The sequence below is a fragment of the Hyperolius riggenbachi genome, chromosome 1 (assembly GCF_040937935.1).
Source record: "Hyperolius riggenbachi isolate aHypRig1 chromosome 1, aHypRig1.pri, whole genome shotgun sequence".
Taxonomy (NCBI): Eukaryota; Metazoa; Chordata; class Amphibia; order Anura; family Hyperoliidae; genus Hyperolius; species Hyperolius riggenbachi.
This window is the reverse complement of record NC_090646.1, coordinates 496,785,599-496,805,998: the sequence shown is the minus strand read 5'-3', so window position 1 is coordinate 496,805,998 and position 20,400 is coordinate 496,785,599. Positions and strand designations below refer to the sequence as shown.

The 20,400-nt window shown below is 41.6% G+C and overlaps 1 protein-coding gene across 1 annotated transcript in view; it reads right to left on the bottom strand.

The window, feature by feature from the left end:
- Positions 1-7,313: 7,313 nt before the first annotated feature.
- Positions 7,314-20,400, bottom strand: part of ZDHHC8 (zinc finger DHHC-type palmitoyltransferase 8) — a 46,338-nt gene continuing 33,251 nt past the window's right edge. The window contains exons 8-10 of the mRNA XM_068243404.1: positions 17,428-17,537; positions 14,981-16,014; positions 7,314-9,852 (exon numbers count right to left, since the gene is read on the bottom strand). Coding sequence (XP_068099505.1) covers positions 9,669-9,852; positions 14,981-16,014; positions 17,428-17,537 — 1,328 coding nt within the window. The 3' untranslated portion in view covers positions 7,314-9,668. The remainder of the gene's footprint in view (positions 9,853-14,980; positions 16,015-17,427; positions 17,538-20,400) is intronic.

Below are 20,400 nucleotides of genomic sequence, written 5' to 3'. Positions count from 1 at the left end.
GCCTGACCGCTTACATCTAGTGTGCAGAGGGAAGCCTGACCGCTCACATCTAGTGTGCAGAAGTAAGCCTGACCGCTCACATCTAGTGTGCAGAAGTAAGCCTGACCGCTCACATCTAGTGTGCAGAGGGAAGCCTGACTGTTCACATCTAGTGTGCAGAGGGAAGCCTGACCGCCTACATCTAGTGTGCAGAGGGAAGCCTGACCGCCTACATCTAGTGTGCAGAGGGGAGACTGATCGCCTACATCTAGTGTGCAGAGGGAAGCCTGACCGCTTACATCTAGTGTGCAGAGGGAAGCCTGACCGCTTACATCTAGTGTGCAGAGGGAAGCCTGACCGCTTACATCTAGTGTGCAGAGGGAAGCCTGACCGCTTACATCTAGTGTGCAGAGGGAAGCCTGACCGCTTACGTCTAGTGTGCAGAGGGAAGCCTGACCGCTTACGTCTAGTGTGCAGAGGGAAGCCTGACCGCCTACATCTAGTGTTCAGAGGGAAGCCTGACCGCCTACATCTAGTGTGCAGAGGGAAGCCTAACCGCCTACATCTAGTGTGCAGAGGGAAGCCTGACCGCTTACATCTAGTGTGCAGAGGGAAGCCTGACCGCCTACATCTAGTGTGCAGAGGGGAGACTGATCGCCTACATCTAGTGTGCAGAGGGAAGCCTGACCGCTTACATCTAGTGTGCAGAGGGAAGCCTGACTGCCTACATCTAGTGTGCAGAGGGGAGCCTGACTGCCTACATCTAGTGTGCAGAGGGAAGCCTGACCGCTTACATCTAGTGTGCAGAGGGAAGCCTGATTGCTCCGGTGTAGTGTGCAGAGGGAAGCCTGACTGCTCAGGTCTAGTGTGCAGAGGGAAGCCCCAACTGCAACTATGGAATTCTCTGAGGCAGAGTTTGCGCGTGAATAAACATTACTCCATAATTACCACCTGTATTCACGCTAAAGGTAGCCATACATCAGGCGACTTGGCGGCCAATTTTTATAATCGAATCCAATAAAAACTGGTGCCGCCAAGTGCATGCCTGGACAACGTGACCAATTTGGGACTGCACATGCTGCAAGATGTAGGGCCGATTTGATTGGGTGATACTACACACCCTTGGTACTTGATCCAGTGTGCGGCGGTAACTGTGTGCGTTATCAGGACGAACAACGAACCCCCCCGCGCTATCCCCCTAATGTTACTATCCCCCCAGTGCCCAGTGCAAGTGATACATTACCTGCCCGCAGCCTCCGCTAGTCCTCGGCTGGCTCAGGGCGCACTCCGTTCTCCATACACGCGCGCCCCACATGGTTGCCTAGTAAGGGCGCAGGTGTGATGTCAGACATCACACACGCAGCTACGTTACCAGGCAACCATGTGGCGTGCGTGTATGGAGAACGGAGGAATCCTGGAGCCAGCGGAGGACAAGCGGAGGCCGTGGACAGGCAACATATTACTTGCACTGGGCATGGGGGGTGACATTTAACATTAGAGGGATAACGTTGGGTCGGCGAAGCGGCCGGATGTGGCATTACAAGGCTGCTTCCTGATCAATTTCAGCATGAAATTGATCGGGAATAGGCCTGCAGCCAACAGATCTCTCTCAGATTTGATTAGAGAAAGATTTGTCTCTTGGTTAAATGTGCCCATTATCGCTAGATGTATGGCTGTCTTTAGCCTTAGAGAGTTCCATACATGCCACCTACCAAACACTAGATGTAGGAAGTTGCAGGATAGGTGCCCAGCATCAGCAATTTTCGGTTACAGTCACCTATGACTTTCTAAAATACCTCACTTTTTTTTCTGTAATTAACAGACAGTTGGTGTACCCTTTGCAATACAGATCCCCCGATACTACCCAAATTGTTATCTTTAAATCTGAGTCATAAGCTGCACAGAACATGAAGTCAAGTTGCTCTAAACCTTTTGGATTAGTGGAGCTATTCAACACTTTGCATTTACACATCCAAAAATAATGCTTGTTAAACTACTTGCAAAGTTGTTGTATATTTTTTTCAAACGAATATCTGACAATATGCAGTTTGAGGAGTTTGATCTGTCCAATGAGCTTGATAGTGATAAGCACACATTTCATCATCTTTCATCTGAAAGACAGCTGCCTGTCTAGGCGATCCCTCACCCATAGCAACCAACCTTTCTGACTACTAATAAGAGCAGAGCCATAACAGATGGCTGTGAAATACTGTATACCACTTTATGGCCATTTCACTGTCCACTTAGCATTATTTGCCTTAAATAATTAAAAGAAGGCATACAGGACAAAAATATACAACAGTTAACCAGCAATCTGCTTCTACTACTCTGGCCATGGAGTTGTGCACTTTAATGGACGTATGTATGCACCTTTCCGAAATCGAGTTGATTTTTAGGAAAAATAACACGTTACTGCTAAATCCAAACAAGCCCATTAAACTGACATTGTCAGCGAAACTATTTATTGACCCACTGTAAAAAAAGGAAAAAAAAAACCTTAAAACTGCAACCATCTACACGACTTACTTGAAGGAAACTGATACAATCAGCTAAAAGTGAATTTAGCAGCAAAAATATCCAATACTTATAGACAAATGGGCACCATAACTCGTATGTATCTAAGCAAGAGATATGGAGGTGAAGTGTGAGTTTCAGGAAACTTAACAAAAAAACTGAATGTGGAAAATGTTGGTAGCAGCAGCTGGAGGTAGTAATGCTACAGTACAGATCCATACGGAGACCTCACATGGACCATATACACATAAGGAAGGAAGGTAACACTGTCAATAGTACAAGCAGGAAGATTGAATCAGAATGATAGCATTTATTATTTATATACCAGCAACATCTTCCGTAGTGCTGTATAGAATACATTTAGTAGCCAACTTAAAATAAAAAAAATAAAAAATAAATAAAAGAGTAAGCTTTTGGCTCATGAACCTTCTACAAACAAAAGCCTACTATTTTAAGTAAGCCAATAAAAGGTATCATCCCAATTCAAAACTTCCTGCTTGTACTGATGGCTAATACAATACTCTACTACTATTATCATATTACATAGGAGTGTTGAGAGAGTGAGAGCGTGAGAATTATGCATGCTCCAAGCAATATCTAAAAGGGTTTAATAATAATAATAATAATAATAAATTATACATTGCCTAAACAAGGAGCATTTTAAAACAAGCAAAAACAATTGCTTACATAATGGAGGCAGCCATGTTGTAGCCCGGGATTATGTTAACCGTTTCCTCTTACAAAGAACTACGGTAGGTACTGCCTAGTGACATCACTTATTTCTAGAGAATTTTTAAGGTATACGTTAACATGATGTATTTAAAAAAAACAAAAAAAACCCCGTTCATATTAAGAAAAAGAGGAAGACTAGATTATGATACGGTGAGTGAAATTATACCTGCCTTGTATTAAACTTCTCCAGTAGTGATGTGATCAATGAGATGCAAATTTCTTCTTGCATTCAAATTTTATGTAAATGTTATTCGGAGCTTGAACATGGACCAATAAAAATTTACAGGAACTCCTTTTGTTTGAGCCATTTGCAAGCTGCATATAATTTACATGACTTTTACATGCAAGGTGTAATTATTTGAACCCCATTGCTCATCCCTAGCCTTTAGTCTTCAAGTCTTAGTGGGACTCATTTCTAGGACCTGCAGCTACTTTCTGCCCATTTTTGGATGTTGCGGACTTTTTCATTGATTAACATGGAGCCAACACCTAATACTGGAAAGGAGCAGAAACTAATTTCAAGCCCTAAGAGGTTTGCTGCAAAGTGACTAGAGATAATAAACAATGATAAGTGAATTTTCCAAGTTGGTGCAAATTTTGTTGCAATTTGTATGCAGCTTGGAATTGGGCCAGATAAATGCAGTTACTGCAGATTTGGACTGGCCCACTTCCAAACTACAATACAATTTGCATCAACGCCACAAATTTGCATCTTAATGATCATCATTGCAAGTGACTTGCAACCAGGGGATGACAAGCACACAATTGAGTGTTATTTCAAAACCTCAGACTCAGTTTTTATTGAACTGGAAATCTTCTATACATGCCCTACTCCAAAAGCCACACTTCAGAGATCTATGTACTAAATTACATAAAAAGTTTGGTGACCTCCAGTAGAAAAGTGAGGTAACCACAACTGTATTTCCATCCTGTATCAAGATCAATCGCTAAATAATTTCTGGCTAATATATATACTGTAAAAACCCAATAACATACAATAGCTACTTCAAGATCATCTCTATTTGTTTTACTATTAGGAGAAGCTAAGAGCATACAGAAGTCTAAATACTGTCTGAATGACAAAAAAAAAACCCCAAAAGTTTCTAGTTTCTTAAAAGAAGTAGAAAAACAAAGAATGAAAGCTGGATGGAGAAACATTAACCACCCTGGCGTTCTATTAAGATCGCCAGGGCAGCTGCGGGAGGGTTTTTTTTTAATAAAAAAAAAACGATTTCATGCAGCCAACTGAAAGTTGGCTGCATGAAAGCCCACTAGAGGGCGCTCCTAACCCATATTTCTGATCGCCTCCGGCGATCCGCAGTAACAAGGAAGGCCGCAATGAGCGGCCTTCCTTGTTTCATTTTGCCCGTCGCCATGGCGACGAGCGGAGTGACGTCATGGACGTCAGCCGACGTCCTGACGTCAGCCGCCTCCGATCCAGCCCTCAGCGCTGGCCGGAACTGTTTGTTCCGGCTGCGCAGGGCTCGGGCGGCTGGGGGGACCCTCTTTCGCCGCTGCACGCGGCGAATCGCCGCGCTGCGGCGGCGATCGGGCAGCACACGCGGCTGGCAAAGTGCCGGCTGCGTGTGCTGCTTTTTACAGCGAGCAAATCGGCCCAGCAGGGCCTGAGCGGCAGCCACCGGCGGTGATGGACGAGCTGAGCTCGTCCATACCGCTAAGGTGGTTGGCTACCCTTCACTTAAAGGGAACTTTAAATAAGAGGGATATGCAAGCTGCCATTTTTTCTTTTAAAAATGCTAGCTGCCTGGCTCTCATAGTGATCTTTTGTTTTTTTTTGTAGTTTCTGCGTTACACACATGGAACATGCATGCAGCCAGTGCAGTCAGACTTGAGACTGATTGCTAGACTTGCATATTTGCTCTGGATCAGTGACCCAGAAAGTAATAAATGGCGGAACACAACAGCTTCAAAAGTAACATGTTGAGTATCACAGTGTTCATATCCCTCTCAAAATAGGTGTCCTGTAGGCTGCCTCTGATCTATACTCACTTCTGCATACAAACCTACATAACTACCTTTGTGTTAAAAAACAGTGGTTCCTAGCTGGCCAGATTGCTCTTCTTCAAATTGTTATACCTTAACCTCCCTAGCATTCTGGACGAGCTGAGCTCGTCCAGAGACGCTAGAGGGCACCGCTGGGCCGATTTTGATAATTTTTTTTTTCAAACACGCAGCTAGCACTTTGCTAGCTGCGTGTTTGCCCCGCTTGCCGCCGATACTCTGCCACCCGACGCGAAAGAGGGCCCCCCCCCCCGCAGACCCTGTGCGCAGCCTGGCCAATCGCCGCCAGGCTGCGCTATGGGGTGGATCGGGAGTCCCAGTGACGTCACGACGTCGATGACGTCACTCAGTTCGTCGCCATGGCGATGGGGGAAGCCCTAAAGGAAATCCCATTCAGAACGGGATTTCCTTATGGGCGTGATCGCCGGCGGCGATCAGAAGGGTGGGAGGGAGAGAGCAGGGAGAGAGGAGGAAGGGGAGAATCATGCAGCTAGCGCTAGGCTAGCTACATGATAAGGATAAAAAAATGTAACACCCAGCAGGTTAATGGTATCAAAATTCCATTTAACGTAACCCTGCAATGGGTCATTACCTCTATCTGGAAGTAAATGTATTACCTCAGAAAGCAGCCTGCTCTCACCAGCGAGCCTCTGCTAATCCTCAGTGAGCTCCAAAGGGTTTGGCTGGACTAGCTGGCTTAGCAGTCCAGCCATACACCTCTTGCCCATGACAAATCTCTGCCCACACCTGCCACACTGGCTATGTCCCCTTCTGATGCAATTGTCTAGCCTCTGCAGGCAGAGCAGATGTGGTTGGGGAAGAGAGGAGGATACTAGTCACATAATAGCCGTATTTTTATCTGACTGCACTGATTCACTGGGGCTCAGCAGAGTTCTATTTGTGGCACCAGACAATGCAGCTGAGGTAGTACTGGACAGGAAAATAGTTACAACAGGACCACCCTGAAGTACAAAACTTTATGTAAAAGAGAGACTACGTTCACAACATTGCAAGGAACATAATCACATTGCTAATGCAATTCTATTGTATTGTAATGGTATGTTCATTTTGTTATCTGTGTGGTGTGACAGAACCCGTTGGCAGAATATGATGCATTCTGTGTGATACTGCATAACGTGCACGTTGCAGTGAAGCATACTTTGTAAGTGCTGTATGCATCGCACCACATGCAATGCAAATTTCCTCCTCTATCCTGCTTATTCAGAATGTGCAATGACCCACTGAGAAAGTAGCCTAAATATTTGGCATTTCCCTGGTAGTGCAGGGACTGGGTAGCTGTATCACATTAGACAAGGTTGGTCAGCTTTCGTATTACAATTTGCACTTTTAATCCCTGTCTATATATACCATAGCTATTCGTGATAAGTATATAATTCTTGGAAAAATAAAATGCTAATCACAAATAGCTTTGCATGCTGCAGTTAATAGTAGCATGCTGTTTCTTACAACTGGCCACACCCTTCAAGCATCTGTTATATCTTCTATAAACTCTACATAATAGACTTAACACAGGGTCTAAACTAAAGCTTTTACTCGTATGCACGTGCTACCCATTATTACCAATCAAGTTTCAGCTGTCATTTTACCTAACTTATAGGAAATCATATTGCACATTTTAACTGGCTTTCATAGGCTACACAATTCTGCTCGTTCCAGTTTTCAGACATTATCCCTATATGCTGGTTTAGTAATGAAAGAACAGTTTCATCCTGATAAAGTTAAAAAGTAAAATGCATTTTTTTCAATAATCTGTATTATCTTTAATGGCAGGGGAAAAAACTGCATGGGCCACATTAAAGGGAATGTATAATGCTTTTAAAATATAGGTTTCTTCATATTTATTCAATAAAATCTGTATAAAAATACGTTTTTGAAATTTGTTTTACTCATTTAAATTTAAATATGAAATTTAATATGCATATTTCCTACTGGCCAAACGCAGGCTTCAGTTGGTGTAAGTGGTGTTTAATTGTGACTGCTCATAGAGGAAATGACATCACATTGCACACATACAAATATAAAGGAAGAGCCAGAAAAGCAAGACGTCCAACCCATTTCCTTCATTTATTATGGAGAGTGCCTCTATGGAGTGCTGGGCTCTCCTATTTAAAAACTCAGGATGCTTTGCAAAGTTGCAATAATGGCAGCATTCTGGACTAAACATTTATTTATAATAATGTATGAACACAACTACTTAAAAAGAAAACAAACATAAAACATTATCTAAACACTCAAGAAATGTACTGGCTAAAAATCACTATACGTTCCCTTTAAAATTTACTGAAGTAAATATAAGAAATTAGAATTTTTTTTTCTCACTGCCATGGTGCAAAAGAAGTTAATTATTTGAATAGCTTGTTTCATAGATAACAAATGGCATTTAGTTTTCATGTATTTGCTCATCGCAAGTTGTAGCAGCTTCTGTGTTGCTGGAAGGTTCTCTCAACCTTGTAAAAGTACCTTGGCAGATAGCGTAACTGGAGAGATTTATACACGAGTGCTGTTACTCAGTCCATGGTTGAACAATAATACTGGCAGACAGTGTAGCAACACACCGAATCAGCAGTTACACAGCATTGTGTGGCTGTAACCCATATAGAGGGGATAGTTAAGGCCAGATAGCACCCATATGACACAGCAACACTGATTTACTGACCACAAGCTGGAAAAACAAAAATGCCCACCCACATAAACTTTTTTTTTTTTTTTTGCCAAGAGCCGTTATATCTATATATAGAATGGATGTAACATTTTTAATCTGAATAAAATATGCAGCAGTATCCATATAAACTGTTTGTGTTGTCTCTCTTCACATAATACTCTGAAATCCAATGCACACAGTGGATGACAAGGTATAATCTTCTAGGTAAACCATGTATTAGCTATATAATCCCTGTAAATCAACATGTTGTGCTAAATTCTTATCCCAATAATGTACAGGCTCTACACTGAAAGGGCAATATTAAAGCTCTGCTTCTGCCAAAACATTTTTATTTTATTTTTATTGTTGGACAGAGTATGGAAGTTTGGAATATCTTCCAGGGTGTTAATGTTTCCCTAGCTTCCTGTTCTTGTGGTGACACAAAGGGCTGAACTGCAAAGCCCACAGAGTCAATGAGAATGGGAGAAAGGGAAAACAAAATCAGGACAAACATTCTTCCTACTCCACAATCTATAGATTCTGGTTTTAATGCTGTTTCTGAACACAAAATAAATATATTTTTCATCATCGTGACAGGAAGTGTGGACCATTCTCCTCAATGGGGACAAAAACAGTAATAAATGCCTGGAAGACCCTCTAATCCCCCCTATTCTCTTTATCCAAAACAAGGAAGAATGATTTGACTGGAGCTAATCTTTATGGATCAAACAATTGTGTCCAATGAGTTAATACAAGGAGAACATATGTTATGATGCCATGATGTCACCAGCTTGCACCAAAATGGCTGCCTTCACTAGGTACAGACGATTAGTATATTGTAAGGGAAAGCCCTAAATGCAGGTCTTCAAAGAAGCAGTGAGGTGAATAAAATAGGGCGTTTTCATCTGTGGTTCCACTACAGCGATCTTCCTATATCATGCACTGAAGCGTTTCCAGTGACTTTCGGCGATTCCCATTGCTTGGTTGTGTCATTTTCTACAGGTTGCCTTGAGACTGACAATAAGTCCAGATAGAGGTAGCTGCTGGCCGAAATTCAACTAGCAGTGTACGGAGATGTGCAAAATTCAAGCTCACCAAGGCCCACTAGGCTGAATATATTTTAGTGTAGGTACTCCATGACCTCACATGTTAAAAATATTAGAGGAACAAAATGGGGGTGCACAATGTCCAGCTGCTTCCTACTTGACACACGTTCCACTATAAAACTGCTATCTCTTATGGTATTCCCTGCTATTGGGGTTTCTCCATCAAACAGACATACCAACACACACACTACAATACATATATTTTTTTGTCACCGTGCTCGGCATGTGAAGAATGACAAGAACGAAGGGCCGTTTTCTGCCCCGATCTACATATCCTGGGAATTTTTTTCTTGAGAAGAATTCTTCTGCTGTGCTCCATTACTAGAAAGCCCTGTAACTTACAGAAACTAAAAGAATATGAAATAAAAAATAAAATATAAAAAAAGTTGCCCCACTGCTCTCACATCACAAGTTTTAAAACAACATTTCTTCCATGTTTCGTTGGACAGACACACGTACAATGGCTTAATTTTCTTTTCTTTTTTTCAAAGTCTTCTTATTAGCAACCATTGTTTTGCTATCCGAGGTCCTTCATTAGTCAGGTTTTAAAGCTCCCGTTGACCGCTTAGGATTCTCTCCTCTCTCAGCACGGCCAGAAAATATGCATTATATCTTAATGGTTCATCACCTGCAGTCACCCATAGTGGAGAGTCTCACACAGATATTTCATACGTGGTGCCACCAACTCCTGTGACCTTCTTAACACTAGAATGCCTGGAAGGACTCACTGTGGTGGAGGTGCTCTGTGAGCTGGATGTGGATCCAAGCCGACACTCAGGCCTTGACAATCCCTTTGGCTGTCCATTTATTTTACTATGAGGTGGCTTCAGATCGTCCCTGAGAAGAAAACAAGTAATATTACACAGTGTTTTTTTTAAGACAAAACATGCTGACAAACTTCCCATAATACTGTAGTGTTATTAAAAACTGAATTGCAGTGTATGCCTACTATTGAACATATATATCTATAAGGGCCTGTCTCCACTCATCAGTTTTTCTGTGCATTTTCTGCACAGATAAAAACTGCAACCAATTATTATTATTAATTGTATTTATAAAACGCCAACACATTACGCACTACTGGACAATACAGGAGTTGGACAAAATAATGGAAACATTTTGGCATCATAATCTTTGAACAGGTTTTAAGCAATCAAAACTTTACATATGTTACCGGTAATTTTTTTTGTTTATTGTTTTTGTAATTTGATATGTTTAATTAAAATAATTGTTTTTTTACAGATATTTAAACAAAAGTTGGTTATAATTTATAAAAATGGCAGATCTCTCAGACTTTCAAAGAGGCCAAATTGTTGGTGCTCATATAGCAGGCGCTGTAGTAACAGAAACTGCCCGAATGCTTGGCATTTCAAGAGGTACTGTCTCAAAAGTAATGACTGCCTTTAAAAGAGAAGGAAAAACATCCTTAGCAAAGCATAGTTGTGGCCGAAAGTCGAAGTTGTCTGAGAGAAACCGTCGGACTCTAAATCGAATGGTTAGAAAAGATTGCAAGACCACGGCTCCTAAAATCACTGCAGAGCTGAATGAACACCTTCAGAAACCAGTTTCCACAAAAACTGTTCGTCGGGAGCGGCACAAATCTGGATTCCACAGAAGAACTGCAATTAGAAAACCTCTACTCTCAAAGACAAATGTTTCAAAGCGTTTAGAGTGGTGTAGAAACCACCAGAATTGGTCCCTCGAGCAGTGGAAAAATTAGATTTTCTCTGACGAATCATCATTTACCTTATTTCCAACCTCCGGCTGCGTACGTTTGGAGACAGCCGAAAGAAGCATTTCATTCAGACTGCCTTCTCCCAACCGTAAAACATGGCAAGGGTTCTGTGATGATCTGGGGTGCTATTTCTTTGAAATCTGCCAGGCCAATGATTTCCCTTCATGGAAGAATTAACAGCCAAGACTATTTAGGAATTTTGGGAAACCAAGTTCATCCTATGGTTCACGAACTGTTCCCGGAGGGGAATGCCATCTTTCAAGATGATAATGCCCCAATCCATACAGCTAGAATTGTTAAAGAATGGCATGAGGAACATTCTAATGAAGTTGAGCATCTCATCTGGCCACCACAATCCCCAGACCTCAACATTATTGAGCATTTATGGTCGTTTTAAGAGATTCAAGTAAGAAGTCGATTTCCACTGCCACCGTCTCTAAAAGAACTGGAGGGTGTTTTAACTGAAGAATGGGCTAAAATTCCTTTGGAAACAATTCACAATTTGTATGAATCAATACCTCAGAGAATTGAGGCTGTAATTGCCCCAAAAGGTGGACCTACACCATATTAAAATATATTTTGTTGATTTTCAAGGTGTTTCCATTATTTTGTCCATAGGGATGCATACAATGTAAACAAGGGGTGACAGAGAGGTAGCAAACAGTTACACAACATAGCACAAGGTTGTCCAGGTAAACAGGGTATAAGATGCATGATCGTCATTTTACAGAGACCCAACAATTCAAGTCCGAGTTAGTACATGGGAAGGGTGGCATAGCTGGGGTTGCAAGATCAAGAAGGACACACACATAGGGGTGCACTAAAAACACACACACACAGGGGGGTCAAGAGTTTAGGACACCCTGCCAAAGGCTTACAATCTAAAGGGAAAAAGAAAGAAAAGTAAACATTTCTCATGGGAAAGGGGGTATCAACTACTGATTGGAATGAAGTTCAATCCTTGGTCAAAAGTCCTCTTTAATGTAAACCTAAACCGAAGTAAAGAAAAAGTTTCACTTACCTGGGGATTCTACCAGCCCCTGCAGCCATCCTGCGCTAGCGCTGGTCCTCTACAATCCTCCGGTCCCCCTGCCTCGGCTTAGTTTTATTTTCAGTGGGCCACTGCACCTGTGCAGCCCTGGCTGTGCACATCCTCGTTCGTGTTCCCTTCGGCAATAGCGTCCTGCGCAGAAGCAGTACAAGGTTTTCTCTTACTTTGCCTCTGTAGGACGCTCTTGCCAAAAGAAACCCGAACGAGGACGCGCGGCCGGGGCCATGCAGGCGCAGTGGCCCACCAACTGTCAGTCGGCAGAAAACCAAACTAAGCCACGGCGGGGGACCGGAGAATTGTTTAGGACCGGCATAGGCACAGGATGGCTATAGGGGGCTGGAAGAAGCCCCAGGTAAGTGAAAATCTTTTTCTTTACTTCGGTTTAGGTTTACTTTAAAGAGGAACTTTGACGAAGGATTGAACTTCATTCCAATCAGTTGCTGATACCCCCTTTCCCATGAGAAATCTTTACCTTTTCTGAAATAAATCATCAGGGGTGGTCTGTATGGCTGATATTGTGGTGGAACCCCCCCCCCCCACAGTGTAATGTCATGACCACCTATTTACCCTCCCCAATATTCTTTTTTTTTCTCACCGATTCTACATATCTTGCTGATCCATACACCATGTTAGGGGTTTCCAATGTTTGTTAGAACAATATATTTCATGTACTTTTAGGGTGCATGTAAACAATTCTAGATGCATGTATTCCAGTTATTCTACAGGGGATGATTTGTTGCTATAAACGTAAAGCTTAACTGAAGTGAGAGGGATATGGAGGCTGCTATATTTATTTCCCTTCAAATTGCCTGGCTGTCCTGCTGATCATCTGCTTCAAATACTTTTAGCCATAAACTCTGAACAAGCATGCAGATCAGATGTTTCTATCTGAAGTCGGACTGGATTAGCCGCACGCTTGTTTCAGGTGTGTAATTCAGACACTACTGCAGACAAAGAGTTCAACAGAACTGCCAGGCAACTGTGATCATTTAAAAGGGAATAAATATGGCAGCCACCATGTGCTTATCGCTTCAGGCGTACTTTAAGTATGATTCATACATATCTAAAAAGGCAGTGTAAAGATCCATCCAAAAACCCCTAGTGCAGAAAGTACAGACCTGGGATTCCACAATATGCAATTTAGTCAGGGATGACTTTAACCCCCCCCCCGACCCCCCAAAAAAAAAAAACTTACAGTATAAACAGAACAGTATAATCACCCTGCTGGGAAAATAGCTCACACAGGACACACAGCGTAATGAAAAGTCAATAATCAGTACTGAAATATTTGGAGAAATTATCCAATTCTTAAAACTACCTGACAGAGAATTTAAGCTTTAGGAAGCTTAAATTGGCTAGCTGGCTTATTTTTATGAGCCATACTGGAAAAAATGCCATGTTTGTAGGACTTCCTATCAACCACTTATTCCCTCAGGGGAAATAAAACACAAACAAATAATAGAGATGATCTCTTTCAGACCGCTATGGCATCAGGGATTCTGGCTTTTGAGAGACTGAGGACAATAATGGATGGAAGCACTTGTATTGCCAGTAAAAGAGCGTAATGCACAAGTTCTATGTCAAGGCACACTGGGGCTTACAAAATATTACCAAGTGGAACGCCAAGAAAACAGGACCATTTATTTGTAATATGTCACATCTAAATGGAGTTTCCACTCTAGTGAAATTTCATTAGGCACCTTGCCACCCTCACGCTGGGTTCAAAAATGCATTAAACTTTAACTTTCCTGTGGTGCGGCAGCAAGTACAAATGCACCTCCTCCACACATTTTGCATTACTGGCAGAGGTTATCCTGCAATCACTGATAAAATAATGGTACTTAGGAGATTTTCTGGGATTTAAGTTTAAGAGGCTTACTAAACACACAGCTCTGTGGATCAACTCCATGATACTAACCTTTTCTATATTCCACCAGCCATATATACCATAAAATAGGCCTTGAAAGGAAAATCATGATCACCATTTAACTGTGACAGAAGCAGGGCACTAAAGGAAATCTCCTACTCATTTCTGTAGATGCACATCATCTTCTCCTGTTCTCTATCAGTAAATGCACATTGATTGCATCCACTTGTTGGCAAAACATTTATAAAAAACTGATTTTATTGTCTTTCAAATGAGAATTAGGTTAAATCATTCAGTAATGGGGATGGGATAAACTATAAAGTTTGGTACCCTAGGAATGGTCTTAGCCAAACATTTATGAATTGTCTAGGCAGCTATATGGACATTATTATGTTACTGTACTGATGCTCTGTCACCTTCCACAGAGTAAATCCCTCGTTCAGAGCATCTATGTTGTGCTTGTTGCATCAGACATGTCATATATAACATAGCTGTTATGTCTGAATTCTGTCTGCTGTCTGGAAAAAAAGGTGAAGGTCTGGACTTCCAGTTCATTGCATCATGGATCAGATATATTTCAACAGGTCTGAATGGGTCCCATATTTAACAAAAGAACCTTCAACATGCCCATCAGTGTGTTGTGGTCTGTTCTGTGAACTGTAACAGTTTTATGCGTTTATTTTACGTGGATGTTCTGTATGTAGCCCTGACATCTTACATAGCGCTGTAATTATATATATATATATATATATATATATATATATATATATATATATATATAGTCTTGTCACTAACTGTCCCTCAGAGGGGCTCACAATCGAATCCCTACCCCGATCATAGTCTAATATACTATACACAAAGTGTTCTGGACCAGATTTGAACCAGGGACTCTGCACTGCAAGGCTAGAGTGATATTGCCTAATATCTTCATAATGCCTTCCCTAATGGTGCTTAGGTAGCCTGAATTTTCTCATCTTATTGCTATAGTTTTCACTAAACGCTTTCGGTACGAGGGATGCCTCTCTGCGTGTCTAAACTCTATTCTCAATAGCAGAGAAAAAGAAGCACATTGAGCGGACATCAGTGTGCCTGTTCATAGTAAAACTCCCAGTGATTTCTGACTTTATTAATGTAGAACTTGCTGCACGTGTATCCAGCTTTCTCCTCTCAGATGACTTTCTCAGTCAGTAAAACAAGCATTCACAGATGGGAGGATAATTTCTAGAAAGATGTACTGTACATGCCTATAATGCTTTGTTGTATTATATAAACATCATCTTAAATTACACATCGAAAACATGGAGATTCTTACCGTTGACTTGTAATGGAAGGTCCTTCTACAAAATCCATGGTGTTAAGAAACGTGACAGATTTTGCTCCCCCATAAGATGGCGACCTAGGTATACCAGAAGGTGATGATGGAGTGTGATGGCCAGGGGACTTGTATGATCCATTGCTCACTCGCCCTTGTAAGGGCTGGTGACTCTGGATATTGTTATTGGCTAAGTCAGCCTGCAAAGAGGTGGTGGAAGTCCTAGGTGCTCTGGATACTGCGCTGGAAAGGGAGGATACAGAGGACTGAAGTATAGGATTCCTAGAACTGAAAGTGACTGCCCCAGACAAAAGATTGTCCTTTGAACCATACCGACCTGAAGCAACACGTGGGTTCTCCGAGAGAGAGCTAACCTGCTGCAGGCTGTATGTACTAGGGGTATCATAGACCCCAGAGTCTGCAAACACAGAATCTGTGTGAGAATGTAGCAGCTTCTCCCGTTCCTCCATCTCTTTTCTTTCCTGGATAGAGGCCATAATAGATTTTGATAAGTTGTCATAGCGCACAGGAGAAGGCTCTCTCTGATGTCCAGACGTCCTGCTCAACACAGGGCTGAAGCTCTGCACCGGCTGGCGCTCTGCTCCTCGTAGGTGGCACATTTTGGCAGACATATATGGTGAGTGGTATCCCACAGAGCCAGCGGCAGTGTGTGCAGTACATTTAGCAGATGCTGGAGACATTGGATTAAGCAAGCTGTCATAAGATAAGCTCCCATTGCGATTAGAAAGGGCATTGGGGGAAAATACGCTTTTATATGGTGCAATTGTGTCACCCTCTGATTTCATCATTTGGAGTGGAACCTTTTCTGACTCGCGACGCCCAGTATTCTTCAGGCTCAGGGAGCGAGTGTTGGCAGTGAAGTTATCCAGTTGTAGAGGGGATGACTGGTAAGACTTGTGTAATGAGTTCTTATGATACTCCTGGAAGTCCAAGTTGGGCTCCGACTGATAGTCATGACTGCCGCATTCCTCCTCCAAGAACACACTGTCCTTAAGGCTTTCTTGCATAGCAATCTGTAACAAAAATATTACATTTTTATAGAGAGCATAAAAAAAACAGGAAGAAGCAACCATCAAACTTATGGTTTTCCAGTTGTGAAGAGACAGGTTCTGCTTTAAAGTGTACCTAAAGTGAAAGCGCAGGAACGACAAGATGGAACAAGGACTGGGAAGACTCTATGGTGCCCAGAGCACTCCCACTACATAGGTATATATAAAATATGAATTTATTTTCTCTCTTCAGATTCCCTTTTTGCATGCACAAAGTGCTGTGCAAAAATCATTGAAAGTGGGATTTTATGAAGAGACAGAATTATTTGAGGCCGCCTAAATGCATAAAAGGTGCCCATTAACGGTGCAATTTATAGTGAACAATTGTATTCTCAATAAGATTAAGACCATTCAGATCGAAAAAAAAGATGGTATTTAATCGATCCACGGTATTAAATAATTGTAACTTATCCCACTATCATTACCAGTTGTGATCGTATTTATGAAAAAAAAAAAAAAAAACAACTATGCCATGCCGATCAACCAGTTCTTTAAGGAAACTTAATAAGGCGACTGTTCAGGATCGATTGGGCCCAGCAGCTTCTCAATTTTCCTATAATGATGTTGATAATCGGATTGAAAATACAACAGATTCCTAAAAATTGTACTTCAACAGTTCGGGACCGCGTGTAGTTAAAATTACGCCACACTTCTGGCTGCTTAAGCCTAAGGTGTAGTTTTATTGCCACCCGATCCCGAACACAAAACGCAAGAGAGCGTCCCCATCGGCTCAGAACTCTATCTAAACACAGCTGAGCTCTGTAACTCGGTCAGGAGCCATTTTCATTGGCTCCTGATCTCCTGATGACTGTGAGCCAATCACAGTGATCAGGAAGCAAAAAAATGAAAAAAAGCATCCGAAATGAGTTAAAGATGTCTGGCACAACCTACCCGCCTAGATCCTTTCAAAAACCCTACCGACAACAATTGATGCCGTTCTGGAGGCATGGTAGTCACACCATATTAATTTGATTAATTTTGTGGCCCTAACCTGCATTTGTTTGGTTCACGTTATCCAGTTTTTAATTTTGCTCCGTTATAAAATCCGTAATTGGATATTGATTGTACCAGGTGCAGTTGTATTCAAGTTCTTGGGGCTGTATCCGCTTTCTCCTTGTATTATAGTATTGTTTCTGGATCCATACTTGCTCGGGTGGGTGGTCATACCTCTTTTAGTGTTTACTTTGTCTTGGTCACCCTATAACCAGAGGTATCTTGCAAGGATTGTGTATTACAATGAACAATGCACCAAATGGACAATGGCAAGATACCAAACAACGATCTAGAAAGATTTTCAGCACCTACTATCAATGAAAAACAAAACATAAATAGGTTTACATCCCTTATCACAATACAGAAAGAGGAGTCTTCTTGTACCTGCTCTGTTGCTGGGTGGTAGTGAACTTTGGGGTTTGCTCCAAAACCTGGACGAAATTTGTACATGGCTGGAGTTGGAGGGCTCATCATTTTTGGCGATAATCCACTATCTGTAAAGTATGTATATTGCAAAACAAATGTTAGTTAAAAGAAAAAAAAAAGATCCATGTGGCCTTAACAATCATACTGCACGTATTGTACTAGCCTTAGATAATGAACACACAGAAAATGACAGTTCTAAGTCACATTTAAACTGCTATTTTCCATCTCCACTTACTGTAAACCATACTATAAAACAAATCAAATTCAGGAGGCTAAAAAACGCCAAAGCACAATAAACAATGGAGCAAGTTCATGAAAAAGTATGCCCAACTTAACCCAAAACTAGGCAATTTTAGAAATAGAAATCAGGATAACTAAACATAAACAGTGTATAGAAATCAGGATAACTAAACATAAACAGTGTATAGAAGTAGTGGGCAGAACAGAATACACTTTTCAAACTTAATGCGTTTGCCAGTGCAGTACAGCCTGCTTCCTCTCCTTTTTGGATTCAACTGGTGGGAGAGTGTGACCATGGTGGGTTTAACTGGGCTTTAACGGTAAACTATATTGATTTTCTATTTTATCTATAACTTTACTGGCTGGCATTTTATATTGAAAGTTTTTGTATAATATTGTGTGATTAATTAAAGCCATTTCTATATTTGCATGCACCCAAGAGTCAATCCTTTCTTAATTATATTGATATTTTATGTTATCTATTTAAAGTTCAGACTCAACGTCTTTTAATGCATCTTGTGTGGAATACAAATATTTTTGCACTATTTATTTTAATTTTAATTAGCTAGCTTGCTTTTAAGTTTACAAATAACCTAGGAAGTTTGGTTAGACTGAATAATGGCATGAACTGTCCAATCTCCACCCTATACTTCTATGATGTAGTCGGGGGGGGGGGGGGGGGGGGGAGACCAGGCAGTCTCAAACAGGGAACTGACCCTTCCCACCTTGTGCTGCTGTCTGCTGATATTTACACCATGTAGCCAGCACTACAACACTACAGCTCTGAATATCATCATCAATCAATCTATTTCTTCCTGTACTATGTGTAATAAAGCATTTTTCTTTTCTCACACTCTTCTCAGTGCATTTATAAAAAAAACAAAAAACAAACAGCGAGAATTGATGGCAGAGAATGTGACGAGAGATACACATTGCTTTTATAAATACACTGAGGATGGTGAGGGAAGGATTAGTGCTGACCTCAAAGACTGCAGTGGGTGGAAGTGGGCTCGATCAGGCAACCTGATATGTTTAGGGAAAAGAAACCGACACGTCACTGTTAAAAAGATGCTAGCAGATGCAGCGCATCTTGGACTTTGCGCACTGCTAATTATTGCAAATGTATTATTATATGTATTTAAAAATGAGAGGCTAAACTATGGCTTTTAAAATTATTTTAAAAATGGCAGCACAGTGACATTGTGGTTAGCTATTGGGCACAATCTGCAAGGAGTTTGTATGTTCTCCTCATGTTTGCGAGGATTTCCTCCAGGCACTCAGGTTTCCTCCCACAGGCCAAAAACATACAGATAAGTTAATTGGCTTCCCCCGAAAATGACTCTGGTAGGGATTAGATTGTGAGCCCCTCTGAGGGACAGTTAAGTGACAAGACCATATACTCTGTACAACGCTGCGGAATATGTCAGCGCTATATAAATACTAATTAATAATATATTCTTGCATGTGAATGCAACCATATTACTCAATTTGCAAAGCAACATTTTCAAATAAGGCAGCTGTAGTGCCAACATTCCTTTTTTGTGTGTGTTTACATGGAGAAGTTCAATGGGAACCATCCTGTACACTTATGTGGCACAACAGCAAATTAGTTATGAGCATCGAGTCATGTCATAATGAAGCACGGATTTCTGAGATGTTACTGTACACTTTCTGCTACTGCAGTCACATGCACACACAGCTACCATCTGTTAGTAATAGATGCAGGACAAACTGTATCGCTGTTGGTTTTTGCTCATGGTTGTAGTCACACATCCATTTACGTACTAATCATCCTGCAACCCCCCCCCCCCCCCCCCCCCCACACACACACACGTTCTGATATGACCTAGTCAAGGGCTGCAAACATTTTCTACATAAAAAATGTTTTTTCTAATGTAGCCAATGTTTCTTGGATACCAAACCTAGGAAATCACCCTGGTCCTATAATCATCTGTTGCTGGACTGTTACTTTAGTTAGCAGCACCTTGTATTAGATTTTCCAGAAAAATAAAGGTAGCCGCAGTAGGACACCAATTAGTGTTCTATATAGTCGAGTCACATTATTATGAGCACCAGCTCATGTTTAGAATAGCCACATCAAAGCCATGAGAGTGACTTGATGTAATGCTGGATGGTAAGTAGAAGAAAGTGGGCAGCACGGTGGCGTAGCGGTTAGCGCTCTCGCCTTGCAGCGCTGGTTCCCTGGTTCGAATCCCAGCCAGGTCAACATCTGCAAGGAGTTTGTATGTTCTCCCTGTGTCTGCGTGGGTTTCCTCCTGGCACTATGGTTTCCTCCCACATCCCAAAAACATACAGATAAGTTAATTGGCTTCCCCTAAATTGGCCCTAGACTACAATATATACACTACATGATACATACATAGACATATGACTATAGTAGGGACTAGATTGTGAGCCCCTCTGAGGGACAGTTAGTGACTAGACTATATACTCTGCACAGCGCTGCTGAAGATGTCGGCGCTATATAAATACTAAATAAAAATAATAATAATAATAATGGTAACTGAGAAATTTGGATGAAATGAAAATGAGCTCAAAACGTGACTCCCTGGAAACTGCAACGGTCTACAGTCAGTGCAAGCCCGGTCAGTACTTCGCACACTGCAGCCATTTTTCCAATGAGCCCTTCTGAGCATGAGTGCAGTCTCCAGCTGCCTGCTCTGGAGCCCC